At 40.5% G+C, this 19,242-nt stretch overlaps 1 protein-coding gene across 1 annotated transcript; it reads left to right on the top strand.

The window, feature by feature from the left end:
- The first annotated feature begins 9,776 nt into the window (after positions 1–9,776).
- Positions 9,777–17,915, top strand: LMOD3 (leiomodin 3). The gene is made up of 3 exons (XM_073354732.1): positions 9,777–10,067; positions 12,423–13,808; positions 17,889–17,915. Exons 1-3 carry the CDS (start codon positions 9,777–9,779, stop codon positions 17,913–17,915), a joined length of 1,704 nt encoding a protein of 567 aa, XP_073210833.1.
- Positions 17,916–19,242: the final 1,327 nt, after the last annotated feature.

The raw sequence follows: 19,242 nt of genomic DNA, 5'->3' as shown, positions 1-19,242 counted from the left end.
TTCTTTCCCCTAAAAGAGCTGTGGGAAATGAATTGCCTATGGTCTAATCCACAGCACTCGTTTATTTTCATCACTGGTTGTGCTTGTCATTTATTCGTGAACTGTTAACCCTGTCCAGCTGGAGTACTAGCAAAGATCCACTGTGCACAGCTAACATTTTACACTCATCTTGCATCTTTCATCCAAGTATTTCTAAGTGCTTTACAAAACACTAATTAAATTTCACGAGCTGAGTATGTAATACTAAGTCTATTTAACAGATAGATACTCTGAGACATGGATCAGTTACACGATTTTACCAAGGTCATACAGTAATTGAGAGCAAGGAATAGTCCCCACCTATATATATAACTGGAATATAGTCCATCTTTTATGAATGCCTGAGAAATATTCAGCTCAGCTGTTACCCATACCAAAGAGCCTACAAACAAGCTTCAAACAAAGGCAGGTTCTCTTGTTTCTCATGAATGTCAATTAAGCAGCATTGCTTCATTTGCTTTGAACAATGTGTACCTTGTATTTAAACAGGATTTTAACAAAGGCTGGGCCATATAAGTAACAATAAGCTTAACTGTGCAATTAAAATAAGTCATGCATGTGAGGAGCTAGACAAATGTGGGACACCACTGACTAGGTTTAAGTGTTTGTCAGAGCCATAACTTCTGTGGCAAAATATGTCCCTTTTACGACGGAAGGGGTTCATTAAAAAAAAATCATTAAAAAACTCATTCATTAAATAAAACCTGATCCTCATCTGATATAAATGGACATAGCTCTGCTGAAGTCAGTAGAGGTATGCTGAATTACACAAGCTGAGGATCTGGTCTCTTACGGCTCACTGCTCAGCTAGATTCTGGTGATTACAAAATTGGTTCTCATTCTCTCAGGTATGATGGAGTGCGGGGCGCTTTAATGGTTTTAAATCATTAATTCAACATTATGAAATGGGTTTTAATGGTTTTGATTGTAAATATCCTTTATTTCATTTGACTCATCTCATAATTGTCCCTGACAAGCCACTTCACATGAATTAACATGTTCTGTCATTACTCTTACGTGGACTAAAATTATGACTTCATTTTTTACCATGACAAAACTGGCTTTTCCCATTCTTTTTGCCATGACAAGGAACCTAAATGCTGAGATCTGAGGTAGATATTGGTTTGGTGAGACCTTGTTAATGGGCTGTTGACTTGTGGCATTCCTAGGCTTCTTGAGACTGTACTGGGAATGGAAATCCCAATGAAAGTGAATTTTGGTCTTTAGTCTGTTATACCCACATGCCATTTAGAGCCTGTTCCCGCTCTCATTGAAATCAGTGGCAGAGCTCCAATCTGAGTACAATGAACACTCTAGTCCCCAATCCTCAGGTCCAGCTGAGCTCTGTTTGTTGCAGAGCCGAGGAAGGGAAGGGGACAAAGATGGATTTATGCAACTTTTGGGGCTCTCCCAGTTCTGGGGCCTGCCATTGGGGATTGCTGGAGCAAAGCACATAAGAACATAAGAATGGCCATACTGGGTCAGACCATCCAGCCCAGTATCCTGTCTACCGACAGTGGCCAATGCCAGGTGCCCCTGAGGGAGTGAACCTAACAGGTAATCATCAAGTGATCTCTCTCCTGCCATCCCTCTCCACCCTCTGACAAACAAACCATTCCTTACCTATCCTGGCTAATAGCCATTAATGGACTTAACCTCCATGAATTTATCCAGTTCTCTTTTAAACCCTGTTATAGTCCTAGCCTTCACAACCTCCTCAGGCAAGGAGTTCCACAGGTTAACTGTGCACTGAGTGAAGAACTTCCTTTTATTTGTTTTAAACCTGCTGCCCATTAATTTCATTTGGTAGCCCGTAGTTCTTATATTATGGGAACAAGTAAATAACGACTTTTCCTTATTCACTTTCTCCACACCACTCATGATTTTATATACCTCTATCATATCCCCCCTTAGTCTCCTCTTTTCCAAGCTGAAAAGTCCCAGCCTCTTTAATCTAGCACCCATCTGCCCATATTGCTTCCCTCTGTCCATGTTCCCTAAGATGAAGTATGTGAGGCAGTAGTGTAGGGCCAGCTTCTCCAGTGTCTGTCACCCAGGAATTCCCCACACCAGCCGGTTAGCCCAGGCCACTGGGCAGAGGATCAGACCTTTACATCAATACCATTCTTTCTGTCATGTGACTTTAACAGATGATAAAGTCATTTCTCAGGGGAGCTGCCTAACAACCAATCAGAGCAAACATGTATTGTTTTTTTCCGGAAGATTCCTGGCTTTACCATAGGATCTCTCTTTATGATCCCTCTAGTTACTTGGTGGTTCTTATTATTAAAAAGCCATCATCTGACCCTTGATAATCCCCATATGGCATTACTGGGAACTGCTGGACATACTCAGAACCGGTCTGTGTTTTTCAATTTTAGACTGCCCCATCACCCTTACAAGTATTTTACAAGTGATGCCAGGTTATGTTACATGGACACATTCTCCAGCCTTTTTCCAGTTAATGCTTTGGCACTTGGTAATGGCATGTATTGGTAGAAGGCAATAAATGGGTGGGTTTTTATCAACAAAAATGAAATCCAACAGTACAGAATTTGCTTTATAAAGGACTTGGAGTCAGCACATGTCCCTATCAGTTATCTTAAAAATAGAACCCATTGAACGTTTTAGGCACTTGAAGCATGTTTTGATGATCTGCTACCTTGGAGTCGCATGGTGACGCATGGAGAGAAGTTGGTGAACAAGTCGTCTCCTCTATTCAAGTTAAAAGCTTGTTGCTGCTTTTACTTTCTAGACGGATTGAAGGAGTGGAGCTTCTGAAGCAAATACTTGAAAGAGAAATCAATTTAAGTGAAACAATACAGTACCCAAATGTTCTGGGTTTCAAACAAATGTTCATGCTCTAAGTACTTGCCTTAGAAACAATGAGCACTAAGTATTAATCGGTCATTTGATTTCTATAGGCATGTTTCATCTCTCAGCACAGTTAACGCTTATTCCTTAACTGCTCGTATTCAGCGCTTGTAAAGTACCTAGTCAACATGACCGTTAGAATTGTAGCCATTGGAACCAGCTCATCATTATTCCCTATATTAAACAGGCTCGTGTTCAGTTAAAGTGACTTTTTTCTCATCCATATTTTGGGTTCCATATTCAAAAATGCCACCTTAATAATAAGGAATAATTAACAGAAGGAATTAACACTTAGTTCGGATCTAATGCTTACTACTATTTGCAGTTTTCTGTACAAGTATGGAGTTTTTAACTCAATGTATTCAGATCAATTCATGCAAAACTCTCAGAGCTCTGTGTGCCTCTTTGAAAAAATAACTAAGTTCTTCAGCTTTATAGAGTGCCATAAAACATACACTTTGGTTTTTATTAGTGGCTGTGTAACTTGCACTTCAATTATCTATGCCAGCTCTGCAGTGAAGGCAAAAAGGTCATTATTTTTCTACCACGTGGGAAATCATTAACATGGTGTTTACTCAGTACTATTATTGTGACTCTTTGACAGCCATTAATCATCCATGTCAGTCAGACTAGGAGAATTGCGTGAGATGGCCAAGCTTTCAAAACAAGTTGTTAATCATTGGCTGGAAGATGGGATAGGGGATGTGATGCAGTTGGCTTTAAAGATTGTTAGCATCAGCTTAATAAAAATAAAAATGTTGGCAGTTTCCTTCTTTAAAATATCTTCCTCTACAGATCCCTGTATGCTGCACTTTGATGCAATATGAGCACGACCTACAAATGCTTCAGTCAGTAAAACTATGATAACAAATAATAGTTGTGAACATAATACACCCCTTTTTGGAAGGAAAAATATGTCTCAGACCCTAATCCTGCCACTTGTGGCACACAGACAGAGCCATGCACCTGCCCAGAGCCCTAGATTAATGGGGCCTAAAGTTTGAATATTAAGTTTTAAGCCTAAAATATAAAACATGTAACTTCAGATGCTCCAAGACAAGTTATTCATAGATATCAAGGTCAGAAGGCCTTGTCTGATCTCCTATATAACACAGGCCAGAGAACTCCCCCAGAATAATTCCTTTTGAAATAGAGCATATATATATATATTTTTTTAAATCGAATTGTGATTTAAAAGTTTCCAGTGATGGAGAATCCATCGTGACCTGGGTGTGTACGTGACACTGTCAGTTGAAGGTCTCCATTGAATGAGCACAACACTTAGAGTGACACATTGTTGTACTTAAAGGGACATTGCTGACAAAAACTCACCTATCTGTTTGAATTTTTTTACTCCCTGTTACAGGTAACACCTAAAATAATGGAATCTGGTAGGGATTGAAGCGGGGAAAAAAATCCCTTTTTTTGATTTGTTTATGTGAGTCTTGGCTGCCACACTGTGGATTGAAGTGAGGACCTCCAGCACTAAAAGCATCAACTAACGAGCCAAACTTCTATAGCTCAGGGCTGTAACAACTCAGAATCTCTGTGGACTGGCACAGAAGTGGGGGAGACTGGTAAGACACACTCACCAGTGTGGTCCATTTACTTTGTACACTTCACATCATTTTATATCTGGCCAGCTTCCCTTTCTACTTGTAGAGGCAGCTCGTTCCCTGTTGTGTTAATCTCACAACAGGGGAGAGAAAAACATTTTTTAAAACAGGGCCCTGTGAGTGTAAAGCCACAAAAAAATCAGCAGGGAGCCTGAGAGGCTGTTGGTGGCTTCACTGGAGCCAGGGCAGAGACCGTTGCTGTGCCCAGAGCTGACTGAGGTGGGCCTTGCAGTCAGGGCAGTGTGAGTAACCACCACCCTTGTTTGGGAAGGTGCTTGCAAGGGACAGGGAACAGCGAAGAGCCTCTAATGGGTTGTCTGAGAAGAGGCAGAGAGGGTCTTGTCCAGGGTTGCTGACCTCTGGTTAAACCATCTCCAGTCTTCAGAGGGGTCATGCATCCTGGAATGCTCCCAAATTAGAATTGTTCTGCCCCTTGTTGCCTTGGCTGGACTGAATCACTGGACCAACAGAGCGCTGGCCCCAGGTTCAAGATCTTCAAGCGTGCCCACGCAAGCAAGCGTCTAGGATTCTGAAATCCAGAGGAGTGTATATTCAGGGGTGGGGTAAATGGTGGCAGTGTAAATGCAAGTTAGATAAATTTTGTTTACTACTCTAAACTGTATTTGTAAATTGATTTATTGAACAGCCCCTTGCTGATTTAAATTAGTAGTTTCAGAGTAACAGCCGTGTTAGTCTGTATTCGCAAAAAGAAAAGGAGTACTTGTAGCACCTTAGAGACTAACCAATTTATTTGAGCATAAGCTTTCGTGAGCTACAGCATCCGATGAAGTGAGCTGTAGCTCACGAAAGCTTATGCTCAAATAAATAAATTAGTAGTGACATTCAATCTCAGTCTGTTATACCATGTTTCTCAACGTTGTTAAGTAAAGGTGTGTTAACTCCAGTCTAAGTGTATATTGTTTATCATTGGTATTTTTGAGTTAGACCCATTGCACAGATCACCCCAGGTGTATTCCTGGAGGCTCCCCAGCACACCGTCGAGTGTGTGCAGGGCCCAGGCAGGTGAAGGCACTGCCAATTTTAATTTCCTTTAGGAGTAAAGGGACTGCAGCAGAGGGGTGGATCCTCTATTCCCCACCTATCCAACAGCACCAACGGGATACTCAGCATCTCCTTTACAATCAACATCATCAGGTGCCTGGGCACACAGGGGAGAGTTACCTGCTCCCGAGTAACCTAGGGAGGAAAGTTACACTGTCTACTCCTCCTTCAATTCCAAACAGGGTGGTAGGTGTCAAAGGAGTATCCTAACTCAATGTATTCTGAATTAAGTAGTGATCTTGGTATTAAAGAAGTTACTGTGCAAGGAAATTTGAAATCAGATGTTTTAAAGGTTGTAGATGGGAATTATAACATCTGTTAACTAATGCAGCTGCGCATTGTGTGTCCACTGGGATCTTATCCTTCTACCATCTTTTCTCCTTTATGTCTGTTACTTGCTGTGCACTAGCTAAATCCCAGTCTGTTGCTGGGAGCGTCTTTTTGTCATTTGTTGGTACAATGGCTTGTACAACAGTGATCTAATCTTCTCTTCTGCACACTAAATAGCCCCAGTTCCCTCAGCCTCTCCTTGTAAGTCATGTGCCCCAGCCCCCTAATAATTTCCGTTGCCCTCCACTGGACTCTCTCCAGTTTGTCCACATCTCCTCTGTAGTGGGGGGGCCAAAACTGGACGCAATATTCCAGATGTGGCCTCCCCAGTGCCGAATAGAGGGGAATAATCACATCCCTCGATCTGCTGGCAATGCTCCTACTAATGCAGCCCAATATGCCGTTGGCCTTCTTGGCAACAAGGGCACACTGTTGACTCCTATCCAGCTTCTCGTCCACTGTAACCCCTAGGTCCTTTTTTGCAGAACTGCTGCTTAGCCAGTCGGTCCCCAGCCTATAGCAGTGCATGGCATCGTTCCTTCCTAAGGAAGGATTCTGCATTTATCTTTGTTGAACCTCATCAGATTTCTTTTGGCCCAATCCTCCAATTTGTCTAGGTCACTCTGGACCCTATCCCTACCCTCCAGTGTATCTACCTCTCCCCCCAGCTTAGTGTCATCTGCGAACTTGCTGAGGGTGCAGTCCATCCCATCATCCAAGTCATTAATAAAGATGTTGAATAAAACCAGCCCCAGGACCAACAACTGGGGCACTCCCCTAACACAGGCCACGGGCTGGAGAATCCCAAAAGGCTGCAGGAATGTGTGCGGGGAGAGGCAAATGCAATGAGTGTCAAAACTTGCCCAGCACATGGCACTTGGCAGCCTGGCCTGCCAACCTTCCGCCAACCGGGCCCAGGACTGAAGTCGAATGTGAGAGCACTCAGTCCGGCTTTAGGACTTGGATTGTTGTTGAGTTTCCAGGAGAACCAGGAACACTGTGAAGCGAGAGAAGCCCTGGAATAAAACCATGGGACAGGTAGGGTATGTCTACACTGGCACTTTGTCAGCAAACCCCTCCCCACCCCCAAAAAAGTTTTACTGACGAAAACCGCCAGGTGTGAAGAGCGGGAGTGCTTTCCTGCCGACAAAGCCACTGCCGCTCATGGAGGGGGTGGAAGTTGTTTGTTGGCAGGAGAACTCTCTCCTGCCTACAAACAGCAGCTACGCTGCATGGTTTTTAACAGCACAGCCGTGTCGCTAAAAGCCTCCTAATATAGCCGTAGCCTTAAAGTAGTGCTGTGCCCTGGAGCTTCAACTCTGGAGTCAACGGAAACTGTTGGGGCTGCCCTGTCCTCCTCTTTACCTCATAAATGACTAAGTGCCACTCATTTTCCACACTCACTAAATGCCACACGAGTCTAAGTCACACAACTTACTCCCATTGTCTGTTTTACGCTACTGTGTACGTCACTGCCAAATGTATCCCAGAGATTCCCAAGGAGGTTTCACCCACTTATTACAGGCTGCCGGTGGCCCACCCTAACCATATGATGGAAAAAATAAAACTTTTTGAGATAGACCGTTAGTGGAAAATAATTCCTAACCAGGTTCCAGAGGCAGAGCCCAGATTCTGACCTGACATCTGTGTGAGCACACTACAGTCCAGAAGGCTGGCAGAGATTCTGATCTAAGATGGTTTGATAGTGAAATGGAAGGGGACAGTAAATGGTAATAATAAACAAGAGTGTCCCAGTCATTCATGGATATTTGGTAACAAGGTACTTCAGTGGAATGTTTTTGTTTCCCTTTGGTGCACTATTGCCTAGACGGATGCAAATATAGTACTTATTAGGTCTCATAAAACCAATTATATTCACAGATATGCAGCAGATTAGTGCACTGCTTCTTAGCTGTGAACCTCTTGTGAGAAGGGTTAACTTCTACCAATATATCATGTACTACAGACCAAGCTAGTTCCTTACACGAGCACAGTAGGATGTTAAATAGGGTCTTATTTTTGGATCTGTAATCTCAGTGCATTGTAAAATACCTATAATCACAAGTAATGCTCTATATTTAATAAGCAGGAACTGTATACACAAGATACTCTTTCTAGGGGGAAAAAAAATTGAGAACACATGTCTACTGGGATACAAACCCAGAAAGACAAAAGTCTCTTTAGCTTTCTTCAACGCACATAGTGTAGGGGAAATCTAAATAAAGACTAAAGCTTCATGATGGTGTTCAGTATATGTGGTGAATGGGCCCAGTAGTTTGTTTTAAACTTGCATGACATCCTTAGTTGTAAACAATAACCACAATATCCTAACATTAGACAATGGGTGTGAAAATGATATGGTAAACTCCAGGAGAAACACTACTGGTGAATTTCACCCATGCCTGCACAAGGACTGATGTCCCACTCCTAGGATGAGGCTTATTATGTGGTAGAGAGGCCTTATGAATAAGGACTTTACAGAGGTAACATTCACTACACACCTGGTTCTTTAGATTCAGGTTGTTATTAGCACCTAGGACCCCCTGTCATGGCCCAGGACCCTGGTAGTAGTAACAAGTGCACCTTATTATGACATATTTTATGGTTCTGATTTTTTCAACCTATCTTGCCCAATCTTCCATGATTTTATCCAAAGCACAGTTGCCATTTCAACTGCTCATGTGACCGGGGCTATTACAAGCTGATATTCAGCATTTGAACGTGAAGCAAAGCTGCCCTCAGAATTCAGTCATTTTTGAAAGCTTAGGAAAGACTATGAATACAGTGTGAAATTCACTCCTATGTAAAGGGCCAGTCCAAGGCCTATGCAACACCTAAACCCTGTGCTGAGCCTTCAGCGAGACATACATTATGCATAAGAACTGCCATACTGGGTCAGACCATGGTCCATCTTGTCTAGTTTGCTGTCTCCAGCAGTAGCCTGTACCAGAACTTCAGGGGAAGTGTACAGAACAGGGCATTTTTGGAGTGATCCATCCCCGTCTTCCACTCCTGGCTTCTGGTAGTCAGAGGTTCAACGTTGCCCTAAGCATGGGGTTGATCTTGATGAACCTATCCTCCATGAAATTATCCAGTTATTTTTTTGAACCCAATTATATTTTTGGCCATCACAATATCCCATGACAATGAGTTCCACTGGTTAGTTGTGCGTTCTGTGAAAAAATACTTCCTCTAGTTTGTATTAAACCTACTGTCTATTAATTTCATTGGGACGCTTGTTTTTTGTATTGTGTGAAAAAATAAATAACACTTCTCTATTCACTTTCTCCACACTACACGATTTGATAGACTTCTATCATAGCCCCTCTTCGTTGTCTCTTTTCTAAACTGAAGACCCCTAATCTTTTTAGTTCCTTGTAATACTTCCATACCTTTGATTGTCTTTGTTGTCCTTCTCTGAACCCTTTCCAGTTCCAAGAAAACTTGTGTGTTGATTCTCTGCACAAATGTGAATTTCATCCTGTATATATAGCAGATTCGTCAATATGATGAGACTTAAAAGTTATCCTCTGAAGGGAATCCTCTAGAAAACTATCGTCTTCTCTATTACTCAATCAGAGACATACCAGCTGTACTGAAATGTCAGAAGGGTTTGCACAGCTGACAAGTTGCTGAAAACGGAGCATGGCAACATCTCCATAAATTCTCTTGATCTAGCCAAGTGCAGCAGCTTAATATAGACTTAGTAAAAGCTTCAGTCCCACTGTCTCTCTCACACATTGAGATCAAGCACTGCCACAGATCATGACAAAAACACGAATGTGGGGATTTAACAGCGTGTAATACTGTTAGTAGCACAGTGTTTTATAAATTGTTTTCTTCAGGTTTAAAAAAATGTCTGAATTCAGCCAAAATTCTGACCAGGAAGTCAGAATCGAGGACATTGATGAAGATGAAATCTTAGGAAACTTATCCCCTGAAGAGCTGAGGGAGCTCCAGTGTGAAATGGAAGTCATGGCTCCAGACCCAAGAGTCCCAGTTGGAATGATACAGAAAGATCAGACTGAAAAACCTCCAACAGGAAACTTTGACCACAGATCTCTTGTTGATTACCTGTATTGGCAGAAGGCATCAAGACGCATGCTAGAGGATGAGAGAGTTCCTGTCAACCTCTTGCCATCTGAGGTAATAAGCGAGAATCACAACTGTTTTTTATGCATCTGCTATAAGACTTATTGTAACAGTATATTGCCAAAGATCAGGGCCTTCATAATAATAGGTTTGATGCTTTTGTCTTCCTCTCTGTCAGTTCCTTCTGCAAATTAAAGCACAGTATAGTGAATGAATTTAAACTCAGTCAAATCTTGTTTCAAAATTTTCTATAACTATAGGATCTAACTTGAAAGATTACCCCAGTAAAAGATTTTTACTTTTTGCCCTAAATTGTTAACTACATTTTCAAATGTAAGAAAATGACATTTTTATTTCATCAAAACCTCTGATTGAAAAAAGACCATATAAAAGCAAATCACAAAATAGAAGTCAAGCTTTTTATTTCTCCATAATATATATAAGAATATAAATATTGGCTAGCGTGATTTTCCCATATAACCTTAATATAATTAGAAGGGCTTAATAAACTCTAAAATTAAATGATAATAATAATAGTAATCATTAATAGAACTTAATGTCACATTGAAAATGTCTGTCTTTTTGACTGAGTTAAAGTCACTAATGACTATGAGTCCAAACTTCATGGGCCAAATACTCAGCAAATGTAAATCAGCCAAGTTAATGGAACTGTGCTGATTTACACCAGCTGGGGATCCAGTTGTATGTCTTTTTGTGGGCTCTGATTCAAGAGTCCAACCCTATTCAGCAATGCACTTAAGCACATTCCTAAGTCCCATTGACTTAAAGTTAGGCACGTACTTAAATGCTTTGCTGAATTGGGGCCATAGTCTTTATGCAGGCCAAACTCTTACTGAATACAAGGGGAGATGTGCCTGTGGAAATACATCAGGATTAGGACGTGTAGGAATTTTAAATGACTCAATTAAGAAACGCAGTATGACTTTTTACCATCAGTCCAACCTTATATAATATGGTTGTATTCTAGTACATCAGTACTGTATATCCTTGAATTCCAGTAAAAGTTTGTGTCCCAGTAGCTGTTTACAAAGAAGATAAGTTGTCGCTTGATCATTCTTGGCCTTTAAGAGGTTTGTATATAAATGTGTTTCCTTTTATACTTTGGGATGTTGAAAGTTGTTGGGGTTTCTTTAACCTCTATTGTACAAAGTAGAGATGGGCCTGAGTTGCACAGTTTGGATCCAGATTTGAACTATTCCAAAGGTGGGGGTTGTGTGGTTCATTCCCAGCTCCGTGTCAAGTTAAATCCATACAAAAACTCCAAGGGTTTCATTAATACAGCAAACAGATATGATTTATTTATATTTCAGCATCCTCTATTTTGTCACTTCAGAACTTGACAAATAGCAACCTCCACTGGTACAAAGGAGAAGTGCAGTTAAGTGTCACTGTGGTCCCAATCCTGATCTCAGTGGGGCAGAACCACCACCACCATCTGCATCCCTTACTTTTGTACTTTCAAAGGGCCTGATCGTGCACTCCTTATTTATATATAAACTCTCACTGGAGTCCATGGGAGTTTTAAGCTGGACGTGGACTCTAAGATCAGGCCTTCTGTCTAGTTGCTTACTAATAGCAAGCTGCAGACAAAGTGAAATGGGTCCTGAGTAGTAAAATCCAGTTCTTACCCATCATGAGAGAGGGGCAAGAAAATTAAATTGTACATGAAATAGACCTTCAGGGAAAGTGGCTATGTTTCCTGGCAGGAACTGAGCAGCGGCCAATATGATGTCATTACTGATGCTAAAAGCACAGTCCTTCCATCAAGCAGTGTTCAGAAACCACATTCCCATCACAGAACACAAAAGCAAATTGAACTAATATTCACCTACGTCCCCAGTGGTGCCCCCTTAATGCTAATGCTTTACACAGAAGCCCAAACTCCTAAGGCTTGGACACTAACAGTTCTACCCGTTACTATGACATTCTCCTCTTTGGTCTTAATTAGACTGAGCCACAGAGCCAATATCTAGAAATGTATCTCCGTTTTTTTGGCTACATGAAAAACAAAGGTCTCCTAGAAATGCGATGGACAACACATTGTTATATCAGAGAAAATTAGGGCTGATCTACCATTGATGTAAATAGATTTCTCTCGACATCAACAGACTTTTGATCAGGAATGTGAAAGAAGTTATTGGCATTCTTGGAAAGTTTATATGAGAGATTGCTGTATAACAGTATTTAAATAAGGAATTATTGTTCATTCACATTTAGGCCAGAAGTACTATGAACACTTTCTTTTTTTCAAAAAGCATTCTCTAGAATATAATGTGAGGAAAAACAGAGATACATTAAAGCCGTTCGCTATATTTTTATTTCAGCGCATAATTAATGTAACAAAACCATTTTAAATTATTTCAGCTATTAGCATTTTGTCTTCTTTAGAGACACATTGCAGAGAAGTTTGAAGAAAATGCTGGGGATATGGACGATATTGCTAAGAAAAAAATGGCAGAAGATACTACAGAAGCAGACAGAAAAGAAACATATTACAAAAACGAACATGTCGAACAGGCCAAACCTGGTTCAGCACAACAATCAGGAGAAACAAATGAAGAGAGAAGCTACAAAGAGACAGAAGATGAGGAGGAGGAGGAAGATGATGACGACGACGACGACGAGGAGGAGGATGATGATGATGAAGAATCAAGAATGAAGAAGCCATATGGAGACGAAAACATCAACAGTGATCAGGTAACTAAGAAGCCATGTACAAAATCAGGGGGAAATCCAGAAAACAATGAAAAGAAAGTATCAAAACTACAAATTCCAAAGAAGTTAGCTGTAGATACTAGCTTTATTAAGTTAAGTGCAAGACCTTCAGGAAACCAAACCAATTTAGATGAGAACTTGCAGAAGGTCCAGAAAAACGATCCAGATGTGAAGGAACTCAATCTGAACAACATTGAGAACATCCCAAAGGAAATGCTGGTGGACTTTGTGAACGCCATGAAAAAAAATAAGCATGTAAAAACATTTAGTTTAGCCAATGTGGGAGCTGATGACAACGTAGCTTTTGCTGTGGCCAACATGTTACGTGAAAACAGGAGCATCACTACTCTAAATATTGATTCAAATTTTATCTCAGGCAAGGGAATTGTTGCGATCATGAGATGTCTGCAGTATAATGAGACGTTAACTGAACTGCGTTTTCACAATCAGAGGAACATGTTGGGCCATCAAGCTGAAATGGAAATTGCCAGGCTTCTCAAAGCCAACCCTAAGCTGCTGAAGATGGGCTATCACTTTGAACTTCCAGGCCCCAGGATGGTTGTTACCAATCTGCTCAGCAGAAATCTTGACAGACAAAGACAAAAAAGGCAGGAGGAGCAAAAACAGCAGCAATTAAAAGAGCAGAGAGAGTTAATAGCCATGTTAGAAAATGGACTAGGGTTGCCTCCTGGGATTTGGGAAATGCTAGGGGGACCAATGCCTGATTCAAGGATGTATAGCTCAATACAAGCCCCCAAGCCTCCACCTGTCCCTAAAACTATGCCCATGAGCAGGAAAAATGAACATGCAAGAAAGCCAGCCCCAGAAGAAAAGAGCAGTGAGGAACCTGCCTCCTTCAAAATGGTCAAACTCAAGAGAACTCAGCGCAAGCCCACTATACCAGAATACGTAGAACCAGCTGAAAAAACAAGTCTCAAAGATGTGATCAAGACTCTCAAACCAGTTCCAAAAAAACGACTACCTCCTCTGGTTGAGATAACCCCAAGAGAAAAGCTCTTAAATGACATTCGTCAGAGTAATGTCGCCTATCTTAAACCGGTAAGTGTATATGAAACAGAATGGTAGCAACAGGGAAATAATTCCATCTCTGTAATTTAATGCAAATCAAATGTAATATTCTATTTTAAAGGCTTCCACAAAAGCATCTTCAAAAACTGTGGGCATATTCATTTTCAGGCACATAAACATGTTTATTGTATGCAAGTTGGCATTTTTGTGAACAGATTTTGAGCATTAGTCACGTGTTTCTATATGCACAAATGCAGAATTTTGCACAGGCAAATTAATACAACCACAAATTTTGCATGTGCAATTGTTAACGCTTGGTGAAGATTTGGCTGCTATGCTTTATGGATAGATTCATCATCATTTTAAAATTAAGTACATTTATGTTATGGAATTTTGATAAAGGGTTTGTTAGTTGGCTGATGGGCTGTTATGAGCTGTTAGATGAAGTCATACTTTAATTCACACCTTACATCTCAATAATGACCAACAACAGTTTTACTTCAAATGTGGTAAATATTAAGCCCAACTTTCAGTGGGAGCTTTTCCTATATAAGGACTTCATGTTCTTTGAGCAAGGATGGCAAGACCCAGACCATTATTTCCCCCTAGAGTGAGATTTTCATGCCTAATTTCTATTATATTATAATATTATAATATAATATATAATATATATATTATTTCTATGTCTTATAACTAGACAAATCATAAGCCCCTCTAAATAATAGTCAGTGAAATGGTCCCACTGACGCAAAGTCCTAAAGGGAGATTTCAAACCTTTGTATGCCCACAATCATAAAGGTAAAAGAAAAGGATTCAACTCAATAGATAAGCAAAAAAATTAGAAGAAAATCTGTGTGTGTGTGTAAAAATCTGTTTCTTTTAGGGTGCAAATAGTTGCATGAATGATTTATTACTAATCCTCCAAACATCATACAATGTATGGTCAATCCTATGAGGTTCCCATAATAACACTTATCTAGCACTTTTCATCCATAGATCTCAAAGCCCCTTACAAATGGAGTATCATTATGCCCATTTCACAGATTGGGAAAGTGAGGCTGAGGGAGATGAAGTGACTTGCCCAAAGATTACCTAGCAAACCAGTGGCAGGGCCAGAAACTGAACCTATGTCTACTTAGTCCCCTGTTCAGTGCCCTAGCCTTAACATAAGAACGGCCATACTGGGTCAGACCAGAGGTCCATCTAGCCCAGTATCCTATCTTCTGACAGTGGCCAATGCCAGGTGCCCCAGAGGGAATGAACAGAACAGGTAATCATCAAATGATCCATCCCATTGCCCATTCCCAACTTCTGGCAAACAGAGGCTAGGGACACTATCCCTGCCCATCCTGGCTAATAACCATTGGTGAACCTATCCTCCATGAATTTATCTAGTTCTTTTTTGAATGTATCTAGTTCTGTTATATTCTTGGTCTTCACAACATCCTCTGGCAAGGAGTTCCACAGGTTGACTGTGCGTTGTGTGAAAAAATACTTCCTTTTAAACCTGCTGCATATTAGTTTCATTTGTTGACCCCTAGTTCTTGTGTTATGAGAAGGAGTAAATAACACTTCCTCATTTACTTTCTCCACACCAGCCATGATTTTATAGACCTCTATCATATCCCCCTTTAGTCTTCTCTTTTCCAAGCTGAAAAGGCCCAGTCTTATTAATCTTTCCTAATATGGCAGCCATTCCATACCCCTAATAATTTTTGTTGCCCTTTTCTGAACCTTTTCCAAGTCGATATATCTTTTTTGAGATGGGGCGACCACATCTGCACACAGTATTCAAGATGTGGGCGTATCATGGATTTATATAGAGGCAATATGATATTTTCTGTCTTATGATCTATCCCTTTCCTGATGATTCCCAACATTCTGTTTGCTTTTTTGACTGTCACTTTATGCTGAGCAGATGTTTTCAGAAAACTATCCACAGTGACTCCCAGATCTCTTTCTTGAGTAGTCACAGCTAATTTAGACCCCCTCATTTTATATGTAGAGTTGGGATTATGTTTTCCAACGTGCATTACTTTGCATTTATCAACATTGAATTTCATCTGCCATTTTGTTTGCCCAGTCACCCAGTTTTGAGAGATCCTTTTGTAGCTCTTCGCAGTCTGCCTGGGACTTAACTATCTTGAGTAGTTTTTTATCATCTGCAAATTTTGCCATCTCACTGTTTACCCCTTTTTCCAGGTCATTTATGAATAAGTGGATATTCTAAAGTTCTTCTGAGTGGTGAAAGCCCCATAAGATCTCATATGAGACTGTGTTCTTGTTTTAGTGGGGAGAGGAGTAAGTTTCTTTGTTTGTTTGACAGCAGCTCTTCCTTACTTTGTCTGAAATTATCATGATGACAATACAAGTGGTGACATTGCGAATGGACCTTAATCTATGACTGTATATTCAATAATGTTGAAGGTATACTTAGTGCATATGCCATGACTTTGAATTAATAATTTGCTAGACAGGCAGAAGTGGCTTCTCCTGAGCTGCTTTGGTCTATCTGGTCTAGGACACATTTTTAAAATTGCCTGAGTAGAAAATCAAATGGCCTCTAACGTGTTGTTTTGGTCTGCAGGGCACATATAATGCCTTCAATAATATTTTAATTAAAAATAAAGTTTTTAATAAATAGACAAAACCAAACAAGAAAGACCATGGCTTAAATTCACTTCTGGCATGAGCAAGTATACCTGGAATGAAATCAATGGAGATATGCCCTTTTACATCAGTGGTGAATTTGGTTTTGTATGTGTGAAATGTTAACAGTGAGCAAGCATTTAACAAAATAATATATAGGCCCTGGATCTGTGTAGATCACTGTAGTGACTGGACTCGGTCCTGTTCCCATTTAAGTCAATGGCAAAATTCTTGGCAACAATAGGAGTAGGATCTGGGTCTGTTATGCATTTTTTTACAAAATATAGAGCAAAATTATGAAAAGGACTAATGATTTTGGATGTTTTCATTTTTGTGTATCCAACTTGAAATACTTTAAGGAGGATGATTTTCAGAAAGTAGTGAGCCCTCAACCTCTGGAAACCAGGCCCCTTTCAGAAGGCTCAGATTGGGCACTCAAAATCATGGCCACTGTGTTTAACGTTCTGTTCTTCTAAGAGCTAAAACTGACCCCCGTAGTCCTTACATAAGTGATCAGGCCCATTAAATTCTGTGAAAATAATCATCCAAATGGAATTGCTTTTGTGATTAAGGAATACTCCCATGAGCAAGAGTGTGGAGGGTCCAGTCTAAAAAGTATATTGCCAAAAGGTACCATTCCAATTTCTCAAGTAATTGACACTTGCTTCATAACTTTGTCTGAATTTTTTTCAATGTATTAATTGAAAGGCCTTATTTTGGTTCCATTTACATTTGTACAAACTCATGGTTGTCAATGGTGTTACACATAGGTGTAACGGAGACAAGAATTTGGCCTGAAATGTTAAAGAAGATGAGAGATCTTAAAATGACCCCGCCTGTAAATTCAAAGTTAATGCTGCCACTGTGTCTCTAACTCACACCACTGGGGTATTTTTGTTGTTACTACTACAGTGGCAAGGATTATTTAAAGACTGATTTAGCTGCAAAGAAAGGCAGTCTTCAGGACTTCTGACCTTTTACATTGGCGTATAAGTGTTGTGTCTTAGATCCTGTCACGCTGTCTAGAGGTAAAATACCTGCAGTGGACAGCCCACTGGACTTGGGTTCAAGACACATAGGCTCTGTTCTCAACTCTGCCACTGACTCACTGTGTGATCTTGGCACATCACTTAAACCCTTTCCAGAGGGTCTTTCCCCAACTGTCATATGGGGGATAAGAATGCCCTCTCACCTTGTAGAGCACTCTGAGAGCTATGGGAAAGTGCTGTGTCTGGGCTAAATGGTGTTGTTGATTTATCAAGCAATAACCATCAGCTCTGTGAATTCTAAGAAAGAACAACGTGTCAAGAATTTAACCATTATAGCCACAGAATTTTCAGTTACATTTTCAGTACTTTGATATTACTGTCTGATTCCAAGCAGCACACTTATTTTTGGAGAGAAGAGGGAAAAAGCCAGATTTTCCTGCTATTAACGTGTCTTCTTCTTGGTCTTGTACAGGTGCCAGTACCAAAAGAGCTAGAGTGAAACACCAGAGTCTCCTGAAAGAAACAACTTGAAATAAAGACTATTCAAGTTTCACTTACAATGGTTTCAAAGGATGCTTTCTTCAGAAGCCAAGGGGTAGATACGAACACGTGGGAACAATGCTTGTAATACGCAGTCTGTTGATACGATGATGAAAAAGGGTGGAATGGAACAAGTCAATGCGAAAAGAATTTCCATCAGCCATTAAGTAACCATGATGCCCTGGTATAATCTGTCTTCCAGTTGGATTCTAGTCTCCAGTTTGTCCAGAGGTATTTGCCCAGCAACAGCAATAACTTAACAGGTTTTACAGATTCAGTCAATGAACTCTATTGCTTACATGATACTTTCTTCTGTTAAATTCTCCTGCAACACATAGTGCCCTATTTTGACTTTCCTTTTTCACACTGTTGTATGTCACTGCCTTTTTTTTTTAAACTAAGAACACATGATTTCTATCTACACAACTTATATTTTCAGTCCAGAATTTTCATTTTTAGACTGAGGAAACATTACACACAAAAAAAGAGCAAAAATGCCCTGTCTAGGAGAGAGCACAGTGTGCATTTCTTCCATGACAAACTGCAGTAGTTCTGAGAACAAAATGGCTGCCATCTCTGCAAACAGGCAGAGTTCTTAGAAACTTAAAGGCACAGTACACAGGAAAAAAAAGAAAGTCGTAACAGTTTCAAACTTCATACTCCATAGAATGTGTTCTGGCAAGTATTCTGTCTGGTTAGCATTTAAAACATGAAACCATGAGCTGTATTGGGAGCTGTGCAATCATTGTTCTCCTGGCAGATTCTCTCTATCCTTGCTATAACCCTGAACTGTTTCACCACCCCCAGGCTTCAAGCCACACATTGCAGTCACCTTCTGAGAATAGAACAGGACTGTTTCAGATGTCCTTCAATACTCCTGATTAACTGGCCACAGTTGCTGCTACTGAGTATTGTTGGGCCCTTGCCCTCTTCCCTCTGCTTGGGACTCAAACTGCCTGCCAGTTTGAGGAAGGAACTGAATGTTTCGCTTGCATGGCAAGGCCAGTGCAGAGCTCTAGATGGAGGTAACTGCACTCACCCATCCTTGCACAACTTAACTGTTTTGAAATATTCCGATGGGGAAAAATGTTTTAAATGGTCAAAGAGACTAAGCGTGTGAAATCCCCCTGAGTTTCTCTCATCTTTAAGGAATCTCTCTTTTCTGGATGCTTGCCCTTTGCTACCAGGCATGCTGTTGTAGACCCCCTACTTCAGTCTGTTTGTACCAGCCTATCCATTCTCTCTCTCTTGTTGGTTACTCTCTCCTCTTGCACCCCACAAAATTT

This window comes from Lepidochelys kempii, chromosome 7 (assembly GCF_965140265.1).
Source record: "Lepidochelys kempii isolate rLepKem1 chromosome 7, rLepKem1.hap2, whole genome shotgun sequence".
NCBI lineage: Eukaryota > Metazoa > Chordata > Testudines > Cheloniidae > Lepidochelys > Lepidochelys kempii.
The sequence above is the reverse complement of the archived record's forward strand: the minus strand, read 5'-3'. Positions and strand labels throughout refer to the sequence as shown.

Bases quoted from the DNA above. Each gene is read 5' to 3' on its own strand.
- LMOD3 (XM_073354732.1), top strand. From the start codon at position 9,777: ATGTCTGAATTCAGCCAAAATTCTGACCAGGAAGTCAGAATCGAGGAC. The intron at 10,068-12,422 runs GTAATAAGCGAG...TGTCTTCTTTAG, and splicing joins TCAACCTCTTGCCATCTGAG to AGACACATTGCAGAGAAGTT. The intron at 13,809-17,888 runs GTAAGTGTATAT...GGTCTTGTACAG, and splicing joins ATGTCGCCTATCTTAAACCG to GTGCCAGTACCAAAAGAGCT.